Below are 26977 nucleotides of genomic sequence, written 5' to 3'. Positions count from 1 at the left end.
GGGTGCAGGCACTGCAGCTGCCTGAGTGCTCTATAGAGAGCCTCAGGCAGCTGCAGCACTGCCTGTCTCCTCACCTCCCCTTCACTGTGTAGCCTGGCCGAGCTCCTCTTCCTCCTGTCAGTTCGGCTGGGTACCGCGCGGTACAGGAGAGTCAGTTTCCTGTTCCCGGCCGGACTGACAGGAAGTGCACACTGAGTTCTCACTTCTTTTCAGGGGGGGAGTGATAAGAACACAGGGAGGGGGGATAGGAGAACACAGGGAGGGGGACGTGGAGAAGGGGAGATGAGAACACAGGGAGGGGTGGTATGAGGAGAACACAGGGAGGGGTGGCATGAGGCGAACACAGGGAGGGTGGGGGGTGAGGAGATGAGGAGAACACAGGGAGGGGGGGAGGTGAGGAGAAGGGGATGTGAGGAGAAGGGGAGATGCGGAGAACACAGGGAGGTGGGTGAGGAGAAGGGGAGATGAGGAAAACACGGGGGGGGGGGTGAGAAGAGACCAGTAAGGGAGGGTGGGGGGAGAGGAAAGACCACTAAGGGGCAGGGGAGAGCTCTAAGGGACGGAAGAGAGAGCTCTATAAGACAGGGAGCTCTTTCACACAACGCGCACACACACACAGAATGCATCTCTGTACATACACAGAAACACACAATGCATCCCTACACACAGAACCACAACATGCTTCCCATAAACACAGAGAACCACAAAATGCATCCATTACACACACACAATGCAACCATTACACATAAAGACAATGCATCCTTTGCACACATACACAGAAACGGCGAGTATATCCCAAACTCCATATTTTAACTGGAAAAGTTGGGGGTCGTCTTATACGCCCAGTCGTCTAATACGCCGGAAAATACGGTACATCATATAGTAATATAATCACTAGAGATAATGCTGAATGATAGGTAAAAAGTTATCCCCTCGATTTATTAGAGGCCAACATTTTAATTCTTAGGGTTGAATAAAAGATGCACAAAAATTTTGTTTATGAGTATCAGTATCTAATCAGTTAAACCGGCGCAGAAAATTATCATTGAGGAACATAGAAGTAGAACTGGGAATGGTTTACTAGGTAAACCATGCAACTTTAGTCAAATGTACCCAAAACATTGAAAATACTAAAAATATTAATGTTTGCTCAGTGAGCAATTCCTCTGTATTAATTAGGCTGTCTGACTGTTATTTTTCTTCCCAAGATTTAATATGCCTCATGATGACAGCTTCAAGTGCAAAGAAGCCGGATTTAAAAATCAATATCACGTTATGGCTGCAACTTTAAGTTATGACACTAGCCCATGGACTTGGTCGAAATGCAGTCAGAAATACATCACAGAGTTTCTTGAGTAAGTCTTCATATGTTACCCTAGGATATTAGTTGAATAAATAATTTTTTGTTTTGAAAACTAACTTTTCAAACAGTCAGTTGTAAACACAATATAAAAACTCTGAGTTTTATTTTTTTCTAACATTGCTTTTTCGGTCCACCTGTGAACTGACCACAACTAATTTGATAGTAAATATGCCTTCAAAACGTAATTTCACAAATATGTTTAATGAATCAGTAATGTCCAAGGTGTAATTTTGTTATTATTTAAATTAGCAACTGCTGAAAAGTATTTTTTTTATTACAAATTTATTAAGCAGTGTTTTGCAGTGTGATTTAAAGCAGCTATGTAACCCCCCTCCCCCCACCACCAAAGATATGAACATTTCTTAAAGATAAAATCTTTATGAAACGCTCATGAAGACTGTGTTGGAATTTCACTGCAATTTCAATCTAGTCAACAGGGACTACTTTGTCTTATGTATTTTTCCTACTCTTGACATGGTTTTACAAAAGGCAGAACTACATCTGTCAACCTCTTTCAATACCCCAGCCATCACTAGTGGTGGCTGAGAGGAAACAGGCTCTTTCTGTGGAGGATCCCGTGGTCTTGTGGGATTCTCCTTAGACGTCAGTGTCGTTTTCTCGATCATGCACAAGAGTACAGTGTTGATGTCAACTTCTGGCAGATAGAGCGCCAGGAGCTGAATAGGACTTTGTGGGAGAAGATGGCAAATGAAGATGTGACGGCCGTGAGGGTCAGGTAAGTAAAAACTACCTCCCCTGCACCCGAAAAATGTAAAAAGTCATGAAATATAAATTATCATAGCTCTTAATGTAAGAGAAGTTTTCCTTTTTGCTTGGCATAAATCCATTTGGATTACATTTTCGCTACCAATGCCTTGAATAGAGCAGAGGAAAAGGTGATAAAAAGTGATAAAATTTACTTTTTTGTTTTTTTAGCACTGGTTATGGGGAATGTCTGCTTGATAAGCCCAGTGGAAGAGTGTATGAGTTTTCTCAACAACTACCAGGAGCAATATATGATGTTAATAAACAATGTGAATTAATGTTTGGAGCTGGATCACAAGTTTGTCCATACCTGGTGAGTTTATTCCACAATAATCTGTTTTATAAACTAAACCTAATATGAATGTGAAGGTAAATATTTGTAGGATTATTTACTTAAGTAAGAATTCAAAGTGAATTGGAAGTGAATTTAAAATTTAAGGTCAAAGTAGGGGGTCTGAATAGTTAGCTGACTTAAAGAATTCTTCCAGTTTCGCTATTTTCACCGTAATTTGAAATTGTCAGGATATACTAATATGCCCAACACGCAGAACTTAAGAACGGACAGATTTAACGTATAAAAGGAAAAAAAACAGGCTGAGGACAAAAACACAGAAAGCATGAAACCGTTAAGCAAGCCAAAGTTCGAGGAATATAGATGTCAGGAGCCAAGCCAAAGGTCAAGGGATACCGAGATCCAAATATCAATAGGAAAGCCAAGGTCAAAATACACAAGAAACAGGATCAGAAACCCGCTCTCGGATAACCAGAATTGAAACCACAACAGGGCACAGAGAAATTAAAAATGGTTTAAACAGCCTAAGGTGCTCCTTGATTGGCTGCAAGGGAGCATGTGACCGTGAACGTGTGTGTGTGACGTCACACACACGTTTCCAAAGTTAGGCACTCTAAGGTTTAAACAAGAACCTTAAAAAGGTTCTTACTTGCAGAGGTCGACATCTCTAATGATTACAGACCCGGACGGTGTGTGAGGGGAGGAGGAGTGCCTGTCATTTGACAGAAGGCATCGCAGGACCTGGCGGGTGGCGTGACAGAAATTCACTTACATTTTTTTAATTTAGTAAATAAACCTGTGTGAAATAAAGAAGGAATTTAATATATTTCAGGTTACAAATCCTATGGTGCTGATGATCGGATGAAAACCAACTGTTCATATCATCTTGCGTTTAAAGTGTTCTTTAAACATGGCGCAAGTGCTGTATGGAAAACCAAGTCAACTACATTTACTAAATTGCATCTGCTGATATAAATGCTCGAGAACACAAAAGAAAACCTATTATGAGAGAACTACCCTCTACGGGGTGCTCCCAAAGGCTGGTATAGGTACAATGAGAACACAGTTATTACATCAAAAAATACCTAGTGAGCTTGCTTGGAGAAAGAGGTAAAAGTTCCAAGGAAAAAGCACATTTACTTCTTGGTAATGTGAAACTATGTAGCCTTAAAAAATAAATAATAAAATAAAACTTTACTTAACTTCTATCACTGAAAGGATACAATAGTGACAGTATATCCAAATAGTGGTGCTAAAAAGTACTATATTCCCCTATTGTGCTGCACGAGTACAACTAGTGGCAGTTCATTGCAGTGTGAGTACTTGGAGAATGCAATGAAAGCCCTTTAGGTCCGGGCAACAGGGGGATAATTGTCAGGGTACCTGCGGTCTATACCTCCGAAAGAGGTAGAGACTTAGCTGTTCCTCCATCCAGACGGCCTGATGGCTCCCTTTCCCACGGTCTATCCGGTCATGCAAGGCCGGCCGCGAGGGAGTGACTGCCTTTTACAGCATCTAGGCAGGAAGTTGTCATCAGGACACTCCTCCGGAACGACCTGTCACTCAATTGCTGCAGGACCAATCAGGACGCCTCGGAGGCGTGGTTACTGCTCTGAACAGGGTATTTAACAGAGCTTCTTTCATTAGCTCATTGCCCTGTCGTGGTTCTAGCTTGTTCTAGTCACTCAGTGCTTGTGTATTCTATTATCCCTTTTGTTTTTGACCCGGCTTGTTTACCTTACTCTGCTTATCTCTGTTACCCTTGATTCGGCTTGTCTCTCGCTTACCTGTCTTCTGTTACCCTCGACCTCGGCTTGTCTTTGACCATTCTATACTGTACTACTTACGTTAGTCCGGCCACTCTAAGGTCCGGTATACGTATCTGGCTACTGTTTGTACTCTGCGTGTTGGATCCCTGTCCCGATCCTGACATTACGACAGGGCCAATGGATCCTGCGAGTACAAACAGTCAGCTTGCCTCTCCTGATCCTAGGTTTGAAGCCATGGATCACAGAATGGATCAGATGGCGCTTGCGCTACAGGCTCTATTATCTCGTGCCAATAACCCACCAGAGGAGATACGTAATACCCCTGTTTCTCCTGTCTGTTCAGGTCTAGAGGTAGCCACAGTGGGTGCTTCTTCTCGCATTACCCCCCCAGTACGCTATGGTGGGGCTCCTGAGAAGTGTCGTGGTTTCTTAAACCAAATTAGTATCCATTTTGAATTGCAACCTCGCTCTTATCCTACAGATAGGGCAAAGGTAGGATTTATTATCACCCTACTTATTGAGAAAGCTCTGAGATGGGCCAACCCATTATGGGAGAACGAAAACCCATTAGTTTATAACTATAACGCCTTTGTAGCTGCTTTTAGAAGAACATTTGACCCTCCAGGTAGAAAGGTTAATGCAGCCAGATTACTGTTGCGTCTGAGACAGGAGAACCAAACACTGGTGGATTATGCACTAGAGTTCAGGTCTCTGGCGTCAGAGGTCAAGTGGAATGAGCAGGCGTATATGGATGTATTTTTGAATGGCTTATCTGAAGTAATCCTTGATGAGGTTGCTACCAGAGAACTCCCTGAGAATTTAGAGGATTTAATTTCGTTCATCTCTCGTATAGATGAACGTTTAAGAGAGAGACAGAACACTCGAGAGAGGAACCGGAGACCTTCTTTTAGGTTAGCCCCCGCTTTTCCAAGTCCTGACTCCACGGTATCTTTACTTCCTAAACCTATGCAGATAGGGTATACCCGCCTCTCTGAGGAGGAAAGACAGTACAGGAGAAGAGAGGGTTTGTGTATGTATTGTGGAGCTAAGGGTAATTTACTCTCGAACTGTTCCAACCGCCCGGGAAACGCTCGCACCTAAGTCTCTCTAGAGGACAGGCCTTGGGTGTTTCTATTTTGTCCTCTACTCCTAATTATAAAGATCACAGGCTTCTGCTACCAGTTTCCTTAACTTGCGGGAGGGAAGTAGTAAGGGCTATGGCTTTGATAGATTCCGGTGCTGCTGAGAATTTTATCGACCAAGCCTTTGCTAGTAAAAACAATTTCCCATCCCAGCTAAGGGAGACACCCTTGGCCGTTGAGGCCATAGATGGTAGACCACTACTAGACCCTGTTATCTTTCGTGAGACCATACCCATTGAGTTAAATGTTGGTATCCTACACGTGGAGAATTTATCTCTTCTGCTCATTTCGTCTCCTTCCGTTCCCATAGTTCTGGGGTACCCATGGTTGAAAGAACATAACCCTATTATTGATTGGGAGTTAGGGGAGATACTCTCGTGGGGCCAGGGCTGCCAGGATCGGTGTTTGTGCAAGGTTTCTCCATTAGCTAATATTAACATACAGGAGAATCCTACTCAGTCCACAGAAAGACAAATACCAGACCTTTACCTAGACTTAAGGGCAGTGTTTGACAAGAAGAATGCAGATTCTTTGCCGCCACACAGGTCATTTGACTGTAAAATTAAGCTTCTTCCCGGGACTATGCCTCCGAGGGGCCATGTATATCCTTTGTCTGTTCAGGAAAACTCGGTTCTAGAGGAGTATATTCAAGAGAATTTAGAAAAGGGATTCATCAGGAGGTCTTCTTCTCCGGCCGGGGCGGGGTTCTTTTTCATTAAGAAGAAGGATGGCACGCTGAGACCTTGTATCGATTACCGAGGCTTGAATAAAATAACTGTCAGAAATGCCTATCCTATCCCACTGATTACCGAGTTATTTGATCGTCTTAAGGGCTCCAAAATCTTCACCAAGTTAGATCTCAGAGGGGCTTACAATTTGGTGAGAATCCAGCAAGGTCACGAGTGGATGACGGCATTCAATACCCGGTATGGCCATTACGAATACACTGTTATGCCATTTGGACTATGCAATGCTCCTGCAGTATTTCAAGAGTTGATTAATGAGGTACTTAGGGAGTTTCAGCATGATTGTGTTATTGTTTACCTGGACGACATACTAATACACTCTAAGGAGATTGAGACTCACCATAGACAGGTCAGAAAGGTGTTACACAAACTTCTGCAACATGGTCTATACTGCAAATTGGAAAAGTGCAGTTTTGATCAGTCTCAGGTAGACTTTCTTGGGTACGTGATTTCTGGGGAAGGTTTTAAAATGGATCCTGGTAAACTCCAATCTATTTTAGACTGGCCTTTGCCCAAAGGACTCAAGGTGTCAGGCTTACCTTGCTGGGAGTCCAACATGCAGAGATAAAAGCTCACCCTTGCATTTAGACACAGGCCAAGGTGGTCAAGGTAGAACTCACCTGGCCTGTGAATCTGTGCACGGGGGCTGTGCAGGTAAATGCTTGTAGTCGCAGTACAGACAAGGAAATCCAGGAGAGTAGTCGTAGGTAAGCCAATGGTCAGAGGGTGCCGGAAATCAGGGGATACGAGTAACAAGCCAAGGTCAAAGGATGCCAGAATTCAGGAGATACGAGTCACAATCCAAGGTCAGGCGAATACTTAGTACGTGGAGTAGCAACTCTCTAACCAGAGTCATTGAACTGACACTGCCCTTAGGGAGGAGCAGTGTCTTATACCCTGATGATTAGTATATCAGGTTCAGCTGGAGAGTGATCGACAGGTCTGAGCCAGGTGAAGTCCAGCCCCTTAGTGCTGCAGGCAATACAAGATAAAACAGGAGTTATCCCAAGTCCTGAAATGGCTCAGAGGTTAAAGAGCAGGTTCAGAACTGCCAAGTATACAGGTTCAAATCCCTCTTCGGGCAATAAAAGGGCGACCCCGTCTGGCAGTCTGGAGGTCAAGGCGAAAATCCTGACACAAGGCTATCCAAAGGTTTATTGGTTTTTCCAACTACTATAGGCGCTTCATTAAGGGTTACTCCTCTATCATTGCGCCTATTACCAATATGACCAAACAAGGGGCTGATACTAAGTTCTGGTCTGAGGAAGCTCTTGGTGCTTTTAAGACTCTCAAGGAACTTTTTGCCTCAGCTCCTATTCTAGTTCATCCTGATACGACTCTGCCTTTCTTGCTCGAGGTCGATGCTTCTGAGACAGGAGTTGGGGCTGTTCTGTCTCAAAGGTTAGGGGTGGATAAACCGTTACACCCTTGTGGTTTCTTCTCTAAAAAAATTTCTGGGCCTGAGAGCAGATATGACATCGGGGAGAGGGAACTGTTAGCGGTCATTAAGGCTTTAAAGGAGTGGAGACATTTACTGGAAGGGACACTACACCCTGTTACTATCCTAACGGATCATAAGAACTTGTCTTATATTGGGGAGGCTAAGCGCTTGTCCGCCAGGCAGGCTCGCTGGGCTTTGTTCCTCACTCACTTTAATTATGTACTTACGTATAGACCTGGTTCTAAGAACTCTAAAGCCGATGCTCTGTCTCGTCAATATGAACCATCCACTATAACTGAACCACTTCTGTCCTCCATAGTTCCTAAGGGGAATATCATCTCGAACACGAATCTCAGGATTCACTCTCCATTGCTTTCTGAGATCATGAAGTTTCAGCATTTGGCACCCAAACAGACTCCTGGGGATCGACACTTCGTTCCTGCCGCTCTCCAACTGGAGGTGCTACGCTGTCTCCATAACAGCAAGGTGGCTGGGCATCCTGGCATCCGCAAGACTTATGCGCTGGTCTCTAAAGATTTTTGGTGGCCTGACTTACGCAAGGATATTAAAGAATTCATCGGGGCATGTGAAGTTTGTACCAAGACCAAGCTACCCCATTCGCTTCCATGCGGATTTCTGCACCCTTTAGAGGTTCCTGAAAAGCCTTGGTCCTGCCTGGCAATGGACTTCATTGTTGATTTGCCTATCTCTAAAAAGCAGACTGTCATCCTCACTGTGGTAGACAGATTTACTAAAATGGCTCACTTCGTTCCCTTACCTAAACTCCCATCTTCGCCCGAATTAGCGGAGATATTCGCCAGGGAGATTTTCCGTTTGCATGGGATACCTTCCCAAATTGTCTCTGACAGAGGCTCCCAATTTGTTTCCCGTTTTTGGAGATCATTCTGCTCCCAACTAGGCATCAAATTGAATTTCTTCTCTGCCTATCATCCTCAGTCCAATGGAGCTGCTGAACGCACTAACCAAAAAGTTGAACAATATTTACGTTGTTTCGTTTCAGAACACCAGGACGATTGGGTCGGTTTTATTCCTTGGGCGGAGTTTGCACATAACAATCTCATTTGTGATTCTACGCATTCTAGCCCTTTTTTCTTGAATTATGGCTTTCATCCTTCCATCCTTCCTTCGGAGTCTTCTTCTCAAGGGATACCGTCGGTGGATGTTCATGTTGCCAATTTAAGAGAGTTGTGGGATCAGACTCGACAAATTCTTCTGCACAATTCTACGCTGGTTAAAAAACACGCTGACAAACGTAGAAGGGCAGCACCGGTGTTTGTTCCAGGCGATAGAGTATGGTTAAGTACTAGAAACATTCGGTTAAAAGTGCCGTCCATAAAGTTTGCTCCTCGATATATTGGACCTTACAGGGTACTGTCTCAAATTAACCCAGTTGCGTATCGTTTAGCGTTGCCTAATGCCTTACGCATTCCTAATTAATTTCATGTTTCCTTGCTAAAACCATTAATATGTAACAGGTTCTCCTCCACGATCGCCCCTCCCCGCTCAGTTCAGGTGGAGGGTCAGGAGGAGTATGAGGTCAATTCCATCGTTGATTCTCGAATCTCCCGGGGGAAACTGCAATATCTGGTCGATTGGAAGGGTTATGGTCCTGAGGAGAGAAGTTGGGTACCTCAGGAGGAGGTGCATGCTCCCCGTCTCCGCAGGGCGTTTCACTCTCGATTCCCTTCTCGCCCTGGTGTATTCCGCCCGGTGGGCGTATCTGAGAGGGGGGGTACTGTCAGGGTACCTGCGGTCTATACCTCCGAAAGAGGTAGAGACTTAGCTGTTCCTCCATCCAGACGTCCTGATGGCTCCCTTTCCCACGGTCTATCCGGTCATGCAAGGCCGGCCGCGAGGGAGTGACTGCCTTTTACAGCATCTAGGCAGGAAGTTGTCATCAGGACACTCCTCCGGAACGACCTGTCACTCAATTGCTGCAGGACCAATCAGGACGCCTCGGAGGCGTGGTTACTGCTCTGAACAGGGTATTTAACAGAGCTTCTTTCATTAGCTCATTGCCCTGTCGTGGTTCTAGCTTGTTCTAGTCACTCAGTGCTTGTGTATTCTATTATCCCTTTTGGTTTTGACCCGGCTTGTTTACCTTACTCTGCTTATCTCTGTTACCCTTGATTCGGCTTGTCTCTCGCTTACCTGTCTTCTGTTACCCTCGACCTCGGCTTGTCTTTGACCATTCTATACTGTACTACTTACGTTAGTCCGGCCACTCTAAGGTCCGGTATACGTATCTGGCTACTGTTTGTACTCTGCGTGTTGGATCCCTGTCCCGATCCTGACAATAATAAACTCAAATATTATTCCTTGATTCCATCTAAGATGGATTGACAAACCAGTTAAGATGCCCTATTATTTGTTAAATTAAGGTCATCAGATAAATTAAATATACTAGGACACCAGAGAGAAAGCCTTAATTAAGAGAGTGTAGATAAAATATCTACTAAGTAATAACTATAATTAAGTCCTTGTGGATGAAGGATAGACCCGGGGAGATGTAGCATACAGGCGGTTGGTACTGAAATTCATTAAGAAATGCTACTGAGAACACCGCTATACTAGTTCCCTACAATCTCCTTCACTTTTTTTAAAATGAAAAGTGAAGGAAAGTTCCCTTCAAGTGCATTATAGCGTGCTCAAGTGAGGTGAGAGAGTGCTGGGCTAAACCAGACGCGCGTTTCGGAGTTTAAAGACTCCTTCGTCAGGGGATAAACCTTATCTCTCAAAAGCTCGGGGTATTTAGATGTGATATGACCAATCCGGATCGAGGCCGTAGCACATCATCAGTGACGTTTCAATTGTATGTCCACGTGGGGGTACTATGGGTGGAGTTTCAGGTTTCTCACATCAGATGATTGACGGAACTGAGACTCTTTAGTGATCTCCCCGTTGTTCGTAGAGTTACGAATCGTTAGGCATAATAGTCCTAAATAATAGAGACCCTGGCATGAATTATCCATGCTGGATGGCCTCCTTAGCATTCTAAGTTACCAAGGCAGCCCCCAGAATACGGATTTCACCATGCCAGGATCACTTGTGAATACACATGACTGTTACATTGTGCATTGATGGACACAATTTTAAAGAGATGATAAAGTCAATATGTGATCAATCTTGTGTTGAGTTTCTTTACATGATTGGATCTCTGTATTCCTATGTCTCATATAGATGATACCATTGGCTTGAAGTAACAATATCTTGGATATGGTCATATATTTTTCTTTATGTAAAGGGGGAATTGAGGGATATAAATGCTCACCTAGTGAGACTAGACTGAAGATTCTTTATGCCAATAAGCAAATCAACATTCATATCTCTATGATTTTAGTTTGGATTTCGTAAGTTACAAGTCACAACTTACATAGACAATAGTATTGTTAAAATATTACATGTTTCATAATTTGGTGTATTTGGCCTCTTTATTTAATTGTACCCATACAAACCTAAATTGCCATCCGGATTTATATATCTTTGCAAAGTAGACATCCAAAGGCATTCAATATTTGTTTATCTTGGCATATTTCTACACTGTTCATTTGACTATTATCCACTAAGCTTTTCTGATTTTTAACACACACACAAAGTTACATTTTTGCTGTGTATTTTGTAGCCTTGATGTGTGCTATATGCAGTAAACAACTGTGCTAAGCTACATCTCTTGAAAAATACCACGTATTAATACTTTTACATCAAGAATGTCAAACTTAAAGGCTAGCACAGGCCAAATAAACGAGGTTTCAGTTTATGTGGGTCGCAAAAAAAACAAAACTTACATTTTCACAGAAACTTAGGTTTGTTTTTAAAAGTACAGTAGAAAAAAACAGCATCCCCCTCTACTAAACCAGAGTTCCCCCCTATATACTAAATCCCAGTCCCTCCCTCTATACTAAACCCCAGTTCCCCACTCTCTTTACTAAATCCCATCCCCCCCTCCTCCACTAAATCCCAGCACCCCCTCTACTAAACTCCGGCCTTTGTTTAAAAAAACAAACAAACAATATTAGCCAACCATCAGACTCCACTCACATTGTCGCTGCCAGTATGTGACTCCGGAGTCCAGCCTCTAAGATAAACCCCCAATGGCGCCGTCCGCACCCTGTGCCAAAGCGGATCCTCCCGCTTCTCCTTGAACCCTGACATCACGCCAGAATGTGACATGGCGATGCCTGCCTCCATGCACCTCCAGGTCCTCCACTGTCCAGCCGCGGCTATCGCAACACTGACCATCACACACTCACTGACAGACACACACACACACTGACTGACAGACACACACACACTGACAGGCACACAGACACTCTCACTGACAGACACACACACTCTGACAGGCACAAAGACACTGACAGACAAACTCACTGACAGACACAAGCTCACTGACAGACACACGCACACTGACAGACACACACACATTCACTGACAGACACACACACGCATTCTTGCACACACTCACATAATTTTATTTATTGCTCCCTACCTTTGGGAGCTGGTGTGGGGCCTCTCCCTGGGGCCTAGTGGGGATCTTTTCTCGGGAGGTCTCCTACCTGCTCCTCACAGCTCCTTCACGTGTGCAGTTTAGTGATTCCGGGTGCCGGAATGACGTCATATTCCAGCACCCGACATCACTACAAAGGGCGCGCGCGCGCTGCTGCCAGTGACCTCTCCTCCCTAGCAGGGTAAATGTTACCAGAGGAGGCACCTGCAATGTAGTGAGTTTGCATGGCAAACTTGCAGCTCACGGGCCGCAAAAATATGCATTGTGGGCCGCGAGTTTGCCATGCTTGTTTTACATAGATTTTGTGAACTTACCCGGTCAAATTAAAGACCTATACCTATTGAGTTCTTTTGTATTTAGATATATTTGGAGCCATATTGTTTCTGGACATGTTTTTAATAATCCATTTTAAAAGTTAAGAATGTATTGTTTAGTTTTTTCCATATATTGTAACATACAGGATGCACAAATATATTCCACCATATTTTTTTAGCTGTGTTAAAGCCCCTCAGTAATTATTAACAATAAGTGTATGTGGCGAAAGTAACCTCGCCACTGGGTTTTGGAGAGGCCTACTTGCCAGCCTCTTGCCCTGTGACTATGGCCCTTATGGTGTGTGAAGAAAACCCCTGTTTTATGGACTTAGTTCGACTGTTTTATTCCCCCCCCTCCTAAAACACCAGTTAAACCCTTAATACCTTGTTACATTAAAACACCGTCTGACCCAATAACTGTCATATATTTTCCTCTGAGGAGTGCTTTGTGTGCATTAAACAGATCTCTACCCAGCATTAAGCCTTGGCTCATGTGTGAGGGGTTATGCTATGCTTGTGTCTACACTCTGCCTGGAAGGATTATTCGCTAACTACTGGGAGAAAGGGAACCCAAGACGTTTAGAGAGGGTTGGACCGTCACAGTGTATATCTTATAAAACTAACAACATCCTCAGTTCACTTCTTTATATTTGAAGATGTCAAAGAGCATTTTTTAAGTAATAAAAGAAGAAAAATGGCCAGAAATATACTTTAAGGAACACTATAGTCACCTAAATTACTTTAGCTAAATAAAGCAGTTTTAGTGTATAGATCATTCCCCTAAAATTTCACTGCTCAATTCACTGTCATTTAGGAGTTAAATCACTTTGTTTCTGTTTATGCAGCCCTAGCCACACCTCCCCTGGCTATGATTGACAGAGCCTGCATGGAAAAAAAACTGGTTTCACTTTCAAACAGATGTAATTTACCTTAAATAATTGTATCTAAATCTCTAAATTGAACTTTAATCACATACAAGAGGCTCTTACAGGGTCTAGCAAGCTATTAACATAGCAGGGGATAAGGAAATCTTAAGTAAACAGAACTTGCAATAAAGAAAGCCTAAATAGGGCTCTCTGTACAGGAAGTGTTTATGGAAGGCTGTGCAAGTCACATGCAGGGAGGTGTGACTAGGGTTCATAAACAACGGGATTTAACTCCTAAACGGCAGAGGATTGAGCAGTAAGGCTTCATGGGCATGTTCTATACACCAAAACTGCTTCATTAAGCTAAAGTTGTTCAGGTGACTATAGTGTCACTTTAACTAAACCATTTCTTCTTCATTCTCTTCTCATCGTTTTGATCTGTGCTGATCACCAGATACTATGTCTGTAGGATCAGCATATATCTTTCTAAAGATTGCTTCCAGATTGCGCTTGGCAAGATTCCCATATGCTATAATCTTGTCAATGTTGGAATTTCAAAACATGATGTCACAATTATGGCCCAGTGACCACAACTCACTCTTTAAATTTCACAGATTTTTGTTTAATGCCTACATAGTAACATAGCTGAAAAGAGACTTGCGTCCATCAAGTTCAACCTTCCTCACATGTGTTTTGCTGTTAAACCAAAAGAAGGCAAAAAAACTAGTCTGAAGTGCTTCCAATTTTGCAACAAACTAGGAAAAAATTCCTTCTTGACCCCAAAATAGCAGTCAGATATCTCCTTGGATGAAGCAGCTACTACCCCACTAATTAGAAATAATATCCCTGTATGTTATGTTTTTGCAAGTATTTATCCTATTGCTGTTTAAACATCTGTATGGACTCTGATAAAACCACTTTGTCAGGCAGAGAATTCCTTATCCATATTGCTCTTACTGAAAAAAAACGTTTTTTGACCTTAGATGAAATCTCCTTTTTTCCAGCCTAAATGTGTGACCTTGTGTCCTATGTATAGCCCTGTTTATGAATACATTTCCAGATAATGGTTTGTACTGGCCCTGAATATATTTGTATAATGTTGTCATACCCCTCTGAGGTGCCATTTTTCCAAACTAAAGAGATTTAAAGTTTTTAACCTTTCTTCTTAACTAAAATGCTCCATTCCTTTTATCAATTTTGTAGCTCGTCTCTGCACTTTTTCTAGTGCCATGATATCCTTCTTTAGAACAGGTGCCCAAAATTGCACAGCATATTCATGGTGTGGTCTTACCAGTGGTCTTACCAGCGATTTATATTATATTTTCATACCGAGAATTTATGCCTCTATTTATACTTGACAAAACCTTACTGGATTTAGCAACTGCAGATTGACATTGCATATTGGTGTCTAATTTGTTGTCTATAACAATTCCTAAATCCTTCTTGTGTGTGGTTTTCCCTAATTCACTACCATTTAGGGTGTAAGTTGCTTGTGCATTCTTGACCCCGAAGTGCATAACTTTGCATTTCTCTACATTAAATTTCATCTGCCATTTTAGTGCCCAGTCCCCCAATCTATCTAAATCCCTCTGCAGCAAAGCACTATCCTGCTCACATTTTATTAATTTACAAAGATTTCTTTCATCTGCAAACACAGAAACATGGCTTTCAATGCCTATTGCATGATGATTTATAAATATGTTAAATTGAAGCGGTCCCAAAACAGAAACCTGAGGGACACCACTTACTACTTTTGTCCAGCCTGAAAATGTACCATTCTTCGTGGAATGCAATTAGGTTAATTTGACATGACCTATGTTTCATAAAACCTTGTTGATTTTTGCTAATAACAAAGATCTTCCCAATGAATTCCTGAATATTATCCCTTAATACACCTTCAAATATTTTCCCAGTCACAGAAGTTAAGCTCACAGGTCTATAATTTCCAGGCAAGGATTTTGAACCCTTTTTAAATATAGGAACAACATCTGCCTTCCTCCAGTCCTCTGGTTCAATTCCTGAAACAAAAGAATCTTGAAAGATTAAATACATTCCCCACTTAGCTCCTTATGTGCTCGTGGGTGAATACCGTCAGGCCCCAGAGCTTTATTTACAATAATGTTCTTTAATGGCTGTAGCACCTTGTCTCGAGTCATCCAATCACAAGTTATCTGCAAGTTTTTTGCAGCAATCATTTGCATATATTTTGCCATAGGATCCTCATTAATATATACTGAAGAAAATAGTTATTTAAAACTTCTGCCTTTTCCTACATTTAAAGGAACAGTCAAACTAATTCATTGTTTGTTGTATTGTTTTTTCTTTGTGGCCTTAATCATCAAAGCCTAATTTTGATTCATGCTCTTAATTTCCCCAAAACTTTTTGACTTTTTTGAGTGATAGGGTAAAAGGACGTATAGTTTACCAGTATCTTACCTTTTCACCAAGTAGCCACTTTTCTATTCTAAAAGTAGCCATTGTAACAGGGACAGGGGGCCTGGTCTCTGACTTTGAATCCTGACGTGAACCACTACTCTGTCTGCCGTTTCTCTATGTCACCATGGACCTCTAGGAGATGCCACAGCAATCAATTCATCACCAAGCAGCCTTAGTGTCTTCAATGTAACTACACAAGGATCAGCCTAATGCTGGATGGAGTGATAAATAGTTATCCTACCTTGTACCCAAACATTAGACAAGACTGAGTGCAGGGACAAGACAACTACTGGTTTATTGCACTACAGGGAGACTATTCATACAGTAAAATGTGTTACATAAAGGTGTAACAAATATGCGATACAGTGTGGGTGGGGACTGTGGGAGACTGCTGTGGCATATTGGCAGCCAATCAGAATGGTGGACATACACCCACCCATAGTGCCAGGATGTCTGAGCTATGCCATGGAAATGACAGTTCTTATGTATATTCTAGGGGCCACAAAAGAAAGGAGAGATGGGGGTCTGAATCTGAGGGCACAACTACTATGCAAAAAAAACAAAAAACTTAATATGATGATTTATTGTGTATTGCTCTGAGCACTGTGTACTTTTGTGTTTGGAGGGAGTACTCCTAAGTAAAGCTGACCATTATTAAAGCTGTACTTTATTAGTCCTCCAGAATAAAATGCTTTGTGTAATAACCAATGAACCAAGATACACACATAATTGCTGTTGAGAGTTTGGAGAGACAATAAGGTACAGACTGGTAGATAAGTCTATAGTTGGATGGAGCATTGGGATGTTACAAGCAGAAAGCATGAGTGAAGGTATATGCTCTGTGTTCACTCTGCTTGTGTAGATAGGTGGGAGCTAACATGAGAAAATGCAGGCCCACTTTAAATGCTCTGCAAACACTCCATGATGATCGTAAACATTCAACATTCCTTACGCTGTGCGTCTGCAACTGAGTATTATATATTATATATATTAGTAGTGACAGTATTTAGTTACACACGAGTTCTGGAAAATGAGATAAATACATTTTAAAGTAAATCATAACACATATCAATGATTGTTTATTAATCTTTAGCATACATGTGTATTTTCTTATTTATTATATTGTTGCTCTTTTATCATAAAACGGTATTAAATCAGCATCTAATGAGGCTTATCAGACTTAGAACACATTAGAGGGAAGCTGTATAGCATGTGCAGCAGATACCCATAATGATCTGTAAATGTGGAAATGCCATTGTAGCTCTCTGTATTAAATACTTTACAAGCAACTCAATTACTAAGAAAATAAAACAGGTACAGTGGTACGTCTGCTTACGAATTTAATGCTTTCTCCGGGACTTTTCTGATTGCGAAAAATTTGTAAACCGAAACGCATAGGCGTGCGCAGCCTATTGCATTAGGGTGTGCACCCTAAAGCACAAACACACGCCGCATGTATATGTATATATATATATATATATATATATATATATACACACACACACATATATACATACACTGCTGTGTGTGTGTGTGTGCTGTTAGTGTGCTGTGTGAGGGTGGTGTGTGTAAGGGTGCTGCTGTGTGTGTGTATGTGTGAGGGTGCTGGTAGTGTGCTATGTGGGTGAGGGTGTTTGTGTGTGTGTGTGTGAGGGTGCTGTTTGTGTGTGAGGGTGTTTGTGTGTGTGTGTTAGGGTCCTGTTAGTGTGCTGTGTGAGGGTGCTGTGTGTGTGAGGGTGCTGTTTGTGTGATGTGTGTGTGATGGTGCTGTGTGTGTGAGGGTGCTGTTTGTGTGATGTGTGTGGGTGTCATGTATTTCTGAGGGTGCTGTTTGTGTGTGTGTGTTTGCGAGGGTGTTGTTAGTGTGCTGTGTGTGAGGGTGTTGTGTGTTGTTGTAAAGGTGCTGTGTGTGTTTGTGAGGGTGCGGTTAGTGTACTGTGTGTGTGAGGGTGCTGTATGTGTACTGTATGTGTGTGGGTGCTGTTTGGGTGCTGTGTGTGTGTGAGGGTGCTGTTTGTGTGAGAGTGCTGTATGTCTGTAGGTGCTTTTTGTGTGTGGGTGCTGTATGTGTGTGTGTGTGCTGTATGTTTGGACAGATTGTGGAGGTGGGGGCAGATTAGTAAATATCCCCCCTCCCTTCTTACCTTATGTAGGGAGGGGGGATCCTTGCTGCCATGTGCCATCCCTGGTGGTCCAGTGGAGAGTGAACTCTAGCCTGCGGGGCTAGAGTTCACTCTCGTGAGATCTGAGCGTTGCCGCGGCAACACTCAGATCTCGCCAGAGGAACCTGGCGGAGCTGCTGTCTAGAGCTCCCCGGGTCCTCTCCTGCCTCCTTTCATGCTGCTGTGGGCCGGTGAGGTAGATCTTTGATCTCCCCGCCGGCCCATGGAGGCTTAGAGCAGAGCCGACACTCAGCGCCGGTTCTGCGTGAGCTGACAGGGGAGAATAAAGTCCTGGGGAATAAAGTGTGGGAACCAAGATTCCCACCCCCCCAAAAAAATAATATACACTCCAGTGTGTGTATGTATATGTGTGTGTGTGTGTGTATATATATATATATATACACACACACTGACACGCATACTCAAACACACACACATACACTCACAGACACACACACACTCATACATTCATAGACACACACATTCACAGACACACTCATACATTCACAGACACACATATTCACATACACTGACACACATACACATTCACAGACACACATTCACAGATACACATACACACACACATTCACAGACACACACACATTCACAGACACACACATATTCACATACACACACACATTCACACACACACACATTCACACACACATTCACAGACACACGCACACACACATTCACACACACACACACATTCACACACACACACACACACACATTCACATACATTCACATACACACACACAGACACACACACATACACAGTCAAATACACACACACACAAACAGACACACACACACACAGTCACAGACACACACACATTATTATTTTTTTAATTAAAAAAAATGTCCACCCAGCCTCCCTACCTGGAGTGCTGGCGTGGACTTGTCCCTGGGGTCCAGTGGGTCGGGCGGCTCTCTCAATATCAGCCGCGGCGAGGGAGCTGTGAGCTCTCTGCTTCCTCTCGCCGCGCGGGCTGTCTGCTGTAGCTGGGAGCCGGAATATGACGTCATATTCCGGCTCCCAGCATCAGCAAGCAGCACGCGGCGAGAGGGAGCAGAGAGCTCACAGCTCCCTCGCCGCGGCTGATATTGAGAGAGCCGACCGGGGGGGAGGGGGGGTCCATAACCTCTTGCCCTCCCCCCCTCCCATCCATGACAGGGGGGACATGGGGGGAGGAAGGGGGGCGCTGAGTGCCTGCAGGAACGGCGTTCCTGCACAAAAAAAGTGCAGGAACTCTGTTCCTGCAGGACTCAATCCATAGGCGTGCCGCGGGGATTAGGGTGTGCCCAGGCACACCCGGCACACCCCGTGCGCACACCTATGCCGAAACGTGGTTTCCCATAGACATGCATTGAAAACCAATTAACCTGTTCCGGAGGTCAGAAAAAAAGTCAAAATAAGCTGGCATGGAAACCAATCCACAATATAGAACACACAGTAAAAGGCATGCAAACGACGAACCTCAGCTCACTACTTTTCCACCGCTTGAGAAATGCACTAGATAAGTTCCAAAAAGTCCCAAAACCGCTGCCGAAAAATTCCAGAATGGCTCCAAAACTTGATGCAAAAACCGCTCCAACACCTTCAACACCTCCACACTCGACGCCGCATGCTACCAACAGACTCCAGCATGCACGGGGATGGTGCTATAAACCTCCCAGACGCAATGCATCCTAGGGAGACTTGCTTTGTATTGCGAATTTTTTTTGTAAACCAAGGCATTATTTTTGAGGGATTTTCATTTGTAAACCAAAAATTATGTTAACCAAGGCGTTTGTAAACCGAGGTGCTGTATATTAAATAGAAATTACATTTTGTTTCCATTAAGTTACCCCTTAAGGGCTGAAGCAAATGTCCATCTTGTAAATCAAAACAAAATCTAGAATTTGTGCAATGTGTTTGTACCACCATAGTTTAAGAGTTTCTTTTTAAATACATCCATGCATAGTATATATTGTTAAGGACAGAAATGTCTTTATTTTAATATCTATGCCTAGATACAATATATATAATACATTTAATATATACATATATATACCGGTATATATATATATATATATATATATATATATATATATATATATATATATATATACAAATAACTTTAACAATATGCTTTTAATATACACTTTTCAGCCACAAGGTTAAAACCACCCACCTAATATCGTGTAGGTCCCCATTGCGCTTCCAAACAACTTTGATGCTTCAAGGCATGGACTCCACAATACCTCTGAATGTGTCCTACGGTATCTGGCACCAAGATATTTGCAGGAGATCCTTTAAGTCTTGCAGGTTGCAAAGTGGGGCCTCCATGGATCGGATTTGTTCCATTGCATCTCACAGATGCTCAACCGGATTGAGATCTGGGGAGCATGGAGGCCAAGGCAAAACCTTGAACTCATTGTCATAGTCCTTATACCATTTCTGAACAATTTTTGCAGAGTGGCAAGGTGCATTATCCTTTTGAAAGAGGCCACTGCCATCATGGAATAGCATTGTCATGAGGGGGTATATGTGGAATGGAACAATCTCAAGGTAGGTGGTAAATGTCAAATTAGCATCCACATAAAAGCAAGCAGCCAAGATGTCCCAGTAGAACATTGCCTAAAGCATAACACTGTATCTGCCAGTTTACCTTCTTCACATTGAGCATCCTGCTGCTATGTCTTCCATGAGTAAACAATGAACTTACACCTGGCCATCCACCTGATCGAAAAGAAAACATGATTCATCAGACCAGTCAAATCCCATTAAAGTCACTTTTAATGGTGGACAGGAGTCATCATGGACATTCAGACCAGTCTGTGGTTACGCAGCCCCGTACACAGCAACCTGCTATGCACTGTGTATTCTAACACCTTTCTATCATGGCCAGCATTGCATTTTTCAGGAATTTGAGCTACAGTAGCTATTCTACATGATCGGACAAGACACCCCCCACGTGTATCAGTGAGTCTTTGGCATCCATGACTGTGATTCCTTGCATCACTTTTGTTAGGTACTAACCACTGCATACCAGGATACCCCACAAGACTTGCCATTTCTGAGATGCTCTCACCCAGTAGCCATTACTATGTGACTCTTATCAAAGTCATTCAGATCCTTTTTGCTTGCCCATTTTTCCAGCTTCCAACCCATGAAATGTAAAAACTTACTGTTCCCTTGCTGCCTAATATACCCCTTGCCCGGTGCCATTGTAAAGACATAATCAATATTATTTACTTCACCTGTCAATGATTTTAATGTATTGTCATAGGGGGTAAAAACAAATCATCCTAAGTACAGCAGTAACCCCCATGTAGACTTTTTCAAAATTTTTGACCAATTTGAAGGTTACATTACAAACAAGTCAATTTCAGTTTTCAAATTTCATTTTTTTCACCATTGCTGTTTCTTCTATACCACCTTGGGGACAAAAGTTCTGTTCTATCGTGTGTCACTAAAAGTGAACATATCCATTACTAACATGAGTTTAATGTAATACATCATGAGGTCTGTCATACTCCAGCTCGCATTTAGAAAAAAAATTATCTGCTCTCTCGCTCTCTCTGTACAACTAATACATTTATAAATAAAAAAGTAAGGTTCATTCGACCCTTATAAAAATAGGGGAGCCTTCCCTTCTCCCTTTACCTCATAAATATGGGGTTGTGGACAAGAAATATAGCTCCTGGTCCATCCTTCATCATGTGGATTTTGTGGTGGCAAGTCATAATAATTTTAACGGGCCAGGGATGAACTTAGTCCTTTGGCACCTAATGTTTATAATAATGTCTATAGGGTGTTCTTTTGTTTGCTCATTTTTTTTCTTTTTTGCAATACTGTAATTTTCATTTCTAATTGTTGCATCAGGATATATGATGGGGAATTTTTACGATATCTTGGTGACATGTCCTTAGATCAGCAACAAGTTCTTATTCCAGGACTTTAGAAATTGCAACAAGTCCCTTATCTATAAAAGGTAGATAAACGACAGAATCAATGAAAAAGCAAGTGATCTTTTTTGAGTTATTCCTAAACAAGTTGAATTGTTTTTGCCTACAGAAACAGTGTATGCGACTGTGGTGCACTGGCAAAGGTGGGACCAACAGTGGATGTCGCACTCAGCACATGCCTCTCGCTGATGGAAGTTATTGCGGCCCTGGAATGGTAAGGTTGTTGTTATTTGATATAGTATCACTTTTTTCACCTTTCAACACTACTGCACAGTTTTTAGATTTCACTACACACATTACACATTTTAAATCAAAATTTTCTTGCAAATACTATTCACCCTTCCCTATACATAAATAACATACACATTTTGTTTCTCATTTACCATATACATAAGGATATAGGAATTGGCTATAGGTTGATAGAACATGACTTTTATGTCTGCAACCCTTGAATCACAATAAAAGATTGAACTAAAGAGAGACATTGTATAAAGAGGCAAAACCTTATATTAGTGGGCATGTAAGAAGGTGCATAGGATATGCATGAGAAAAAGTAATTAAAAAAAAGTTTCATTCATAGATTGGATGCCGATGGAGTTTTAGCAATTAAAGTTTATCATGACCTGATTTTAATATATAGCGAAGGGGAAGTGGGAACAGCATTGTAAGTTTGCTGAAACAGGATAAATAATTATTGTGGATAATCAAAAAGAAGGACACTTAATTATTTAAGTAAGATTAGAAAATTAGTGGTTTTGCGTTTGAGAAGGTATTCAGATTCTTAAACAATGGAAACAGTAAGTTGCGGAAATCAGGTAGTTGATGATGAAACCTATATCCAAACAATCTACGAAAGGGAAAATGGCTAAACTGGTCTTGTTATTTACCCACTCTGTTTTATATTTATGTATATCATTATATTTCAATCCACAGCACTGCCGCAGTGGTCTCTGTGTTAGCAAATCAATGGATTCTCGTCCTGTGGATGGTGAGTGGGGCACGTGGGGCCCCTACAACTCGTGCTCCAGAACCTGTGATGGTGGAATTAAAAGTTCCACTAGAGAATGTAATCACCCTGAGTAAGATTTGTTATATTTAATTGATGTTAAACACATTGTTGTTTTGCTTTGTTTCTGAATGACTTTTACCCACATAAACTATACTTCATAGTAACAACAGATTTACTGAAAGGAAAATGTTTACAGAGGCCTCTTAGGGTGTTATATTTTTGCCCTAACTGTGACCAAGAGTTGTGTTGTATTTCACGAACATGATGAAGTGCCCAGTGATGACATGTATACTACCAAGATATCGCAGCTTCCTAAAAGGATTATGGCTTGTCAGTCACCTCTTCGGATTGGATTATATTACCTGCGCCAATCTAGTCACAATAATAATATGTTTTTGCCATGGACTACAAAATAGAGCATAACAACCCTCAGAATAGGGATGGGCCTTTCACTGATTCTTGGTTTGAGTCATTGGCGATCAATTTTAAGCTTTATGTCATAAAATAATAATCCCAAACATTGTTTTGTGCCAGTTTTCGCACAAAGCCTGTGGGTCATTATAGGACACACAAAGACCCATAGAACACACGCATTCTGGAATTTTTCTCCCCCCACACATATTATTACCAAGTGGGGATTTCCTACCACAGCGCAACTAAGTGTCTTATATAAAAGCTCAAACAACTTAAAAATCTGAAATGTCAATTAAAGGAATTTTCATAAGACACACAATGAAAAAAAAACTAACTGAGCATTGAATGTCAACTGATATTGATTTAAAAGACAACATTTGCATCTGCTTGGAAGACTTTAAGAAATTGTATATGGCTGTCTTTTTTTGAAAACGTTACTATAATAAGTTATTTACTTATGTACTGCCTGTACTGAGTAAAACTGATGCAAAGGCGAAAGCGAAAACTACTTACTCATAAATAGCAAACATAGTTCCAAAGATCAAGAGCTCAAGAACAGAATTAAACAAAACCGAAAGGGGCAAGTGTAAACTAGCGAACATTATAAAATAGCCAAGACATAGCCAACTAAAAAGGTTATAGAGACAAAAGGATAAGAGATTAGAGAGGCTCTTAGTCTACAGTCTTTCCCATTTATGAATAAGCATAATTAAATATAATTCCTATTCCCTTCCAAAATATTTTATACATTCCCTACGAGGATAATTCACACAATGAAAATGTCCCTTGTGAAAACGTACAGATATGTGAGTTGTCTGTGACATTTGAAACCAAAAAACATTCGAACAAAATATACCATTATGTATTTTGAATTATTCGACAATGCAAAATAAAAGATGCACAAGATTATATTCATGTTTGAGTTGTATGTCATAATATCCTTGTAACGTAAATGCACCCAACAAAATAATAAGTAATAAAAAAAATGGTTTTTCGATAATTATGGTGTTTACAGAATTCGTTCCCTCTTTATTTCAGGCCAAGAAATGGAGGTAAATATTGTGTGGGGAGGAGGATGAAATTTCGATCTTGTAACACAGAAACCTGTCCCAAAGGAACAACAGATTTTAGAGACGAGCAGTGTTCTCAGTTTGATGGTAAACATTTCAACATCAATGGACTTACAGCCAATGTACGTTGGATCCCAAAATATAGTGGCAGTAAGTATCAATATTTTTACTATTAATTAAAAGAAAAATGTATCTAAAATTGCAACAGAAGCTTCACAATAGCAGAAAATATGCTGTTTTAATTTTTACAGTTTTAATGAAAGATCGTTGCAAGCTTTTCTGCCGCGTGTCAGGAACCTCCTCGTACTACCCGCTAAAGGACCGCGTTACTGATGGCACGCCTTGTGGGCCAGAGACAGATGATGTGTGCGTTCAAGGATTGTGCAGGGTATTAAATTATACTGGTTCTGTCTATGGTTTAATGTCATGTAGTGTATTTTGTTATGAGATTTTTTTTATGATTTATTCTTTAAGGTTTTGTAATTGTGAAATACTGCTAAAGTAAATGTATGTGGATTAATCAAATAATAGTGATAAATAAATCAACTTGGGTGTATGCTCTTACTGAAAGAAACATGAACCGAAATTACTAAACAGAAGAAAATACGACAAACCCAACAAACTACAAGCTCTGTCAAACCAGTGGGTGCCCAACCATGTTCACAAGAAATCAGTTGGTAAAATTAAGGTGTATTTATTAATCCTATTGCATACAGTGTGTAAGGTACAACAAAGAACAGGCAAAAATAATTGTTTTGTACCTTACTGAACTTGATCGTAAATGCTATACAAACCTGACGTATATATTTTTTTTGACAATCTTTTAAAGAATTAAATAGTGGTTAAATAAACTGACTATACAGAAACAACACTCTGTATACGGAGATACGCTTATATGCATACCGTTAATCAACATGCATGGCGAAAACCAAGGTAGACACTCCCCAAATTCAATAATATACGCATAAGCCAGGATGTACACCTAATCAAAATTACTTTATTATGATATGTAGAAAATATACTAAGTAAATGCAAAACGGCAAAACAATAAACAAACGCAGTGCAAAAGGCTAAATACAAGCTCCGCACAAAATTAACAATATCCTATCAGCGCAGTACACAGGCCACAAAGACCCCCAACATTTTGAAACAAGTAATGCCTTTTTTTAAGGGAAGCAAAATAAAATGAGTAAACATGTACTACGTGAGAACGTTGAACATCACAGAACCGAGACTAACTCAGTTCACTTATTTCCCATTCAAATGGTTATACATACAAACAGGGCCAGGAGCAACAGAAAAAGGGCAACATTTTACAGTGGGTATTAGAATAGTGTAACACTCATTAGGGAAGAGCTTGGGCAGCAAATTAGGTTTGTTTCGGCACTACTGAAATTCGGGACCTCGTCAATTCGGGACTTCGGCAATTCGAGACTTCGGCAATTCCCTAACCCTAACTATACCCCTAACCCTAACCACCACAACCATTTCGGGTTAGTGGTCGGTGTAGGGTTAGGGTTAGATTCCTGCTATCATTCACATGATTTTCCCTCCCTCTCTTGTTTTGACGCTTTTCAAAAATCCAAAGCACTTCCGAAATTCAGCACTTCGGCAGTTCGGTTCGGCACTTCCGAAATTTGGCACTTTGGCAATTCGGTAATTCGGCACTTCCGAAATTCAGCACTTTGGCAATTCGGAAGCATCCGAATGTCCGAATTGCCAAAATTCATCCGAATTTACATTCAAAACAAAACAAATTGCACATGTCTAACACTCATAGACCTATAAAATGGCAGCACTAAAGCATGGGTCAACAGGTAAGTACTTATATATTATTTATCATTATGATATATAATAATTGCCTTGGTAGCTGCTGTTCCAGATATTTATGGGGATATCTCTATCCATAGAAAGTCCAAAACCTAGCTGGTAGTTTAATATACTAAGCACAATCTTGTTCTTTTACTTTTGTTTACTTTTTGTTTGTGCGAGACGCTGACATTTTTCTTTATTAAACATTAGCCTCAATGTTTAATCAAAAAAGCAATCCAAACCAAAACCTTTTTGGTTAAATAACAACTATGACAAATAATAGTGACATAATAAAAAGGGCTGCAAGGGTGTAGATATGACCTGACCCCTTTCCATATAGTACTTTTCCTTAACAATCTGCTGTAAAGAGCTTACAATCCACTCCTTCGGCTCTGGACAATATGTAATGATGATGGAACAGGTTGATAGGAGTGCTTTCTATCTCACTCTGAATGATCTTGCATTTTGGACATGATCATAAGTTTTTCCTCACAGACAGAGAAGTGGGGGTGGACAATAAAATGTCCGGGCTACTTGGGTTGGATCCTTTCTTCACTGGCCAATACATGTCTTCAGAAAATATTTATGTTCTTTAGTGGCTCTAAAATCAGAATTATGACTACTCGTAAACTCTAGTTGGAACTTCATGCCTTTTCTGGGTGGTCTCCATTGGTTGAACCAGTTCTATTATATGTGCATGCCTCAGTGAACTGCCCACAATAAATTCTCTAATATTAGGGCTAGGTGTGGTGGAGACTCTCTTACGATGGGAGCAGTCTAATGAATTTATTGTAGTATATAATGAATTAGAATTGAGCAAAGGGTCACTGAACTCATTTTACAGTTAGCTTAGCTAGTGTTTTGTACATAATTTGGATCTCAGTCAAAGATATGCTT

General features: G+C 41.4%; 1 protein-coding gene across 1 annotated transcript in view; it reads left to right on the top strand.

Moving 5' to 3' along the window:
- ADAMTS20 (ADAM metallopeptidase with thrombospondin type 1 motif 20) overlaps positions 1-26977 on the top strand; it is a 215325-nt gene that overhangs the window by 92596 nt on the left and 95752 nt on the right. The window contains exons 9-14 of the mRNA XM_063446941.1: positions 1209-1355; positions 2300-2441; positions 21885-21989; positions 22709-22854; positions 24237-24418; positions 24520-24656. Of these exons, the coding sequence (XP_063303011.1) occupies positions 1209-1355; positions 2300-2441; positions 21885-21989; positions 22709-22854; positions 24237-24418; positions 24520-24656 (859 nt within the window). The remainder of the gene's footprint in view (positions 1-1208; positions 1356-2299; positions 2442-21884; positions 21990-22708; positions 22855-24236; positions 24419-24519; positions 24657-26977) is intronic.

The sequence above is a fragment of the Pelobates fuscus genome, chromosome 3, assembly GCF_036172605.1.
Source record: "Pelobates fuscus isolate aPelFus1 chromosome 3, aPelFus1.pri, whole genome shotgun sequence".
Lineage (NCBI taxonomy): Eukaryota > Metazoa > Chordata > Amphibia > Anura > Pelobatidae > Pelobates > Pelobates fuscus.
The sequence above is the reverse complement of the archived record's forward strand: the minus strand, read 5'-3'. Positions and strand labels throughout refer to the sequence as shown.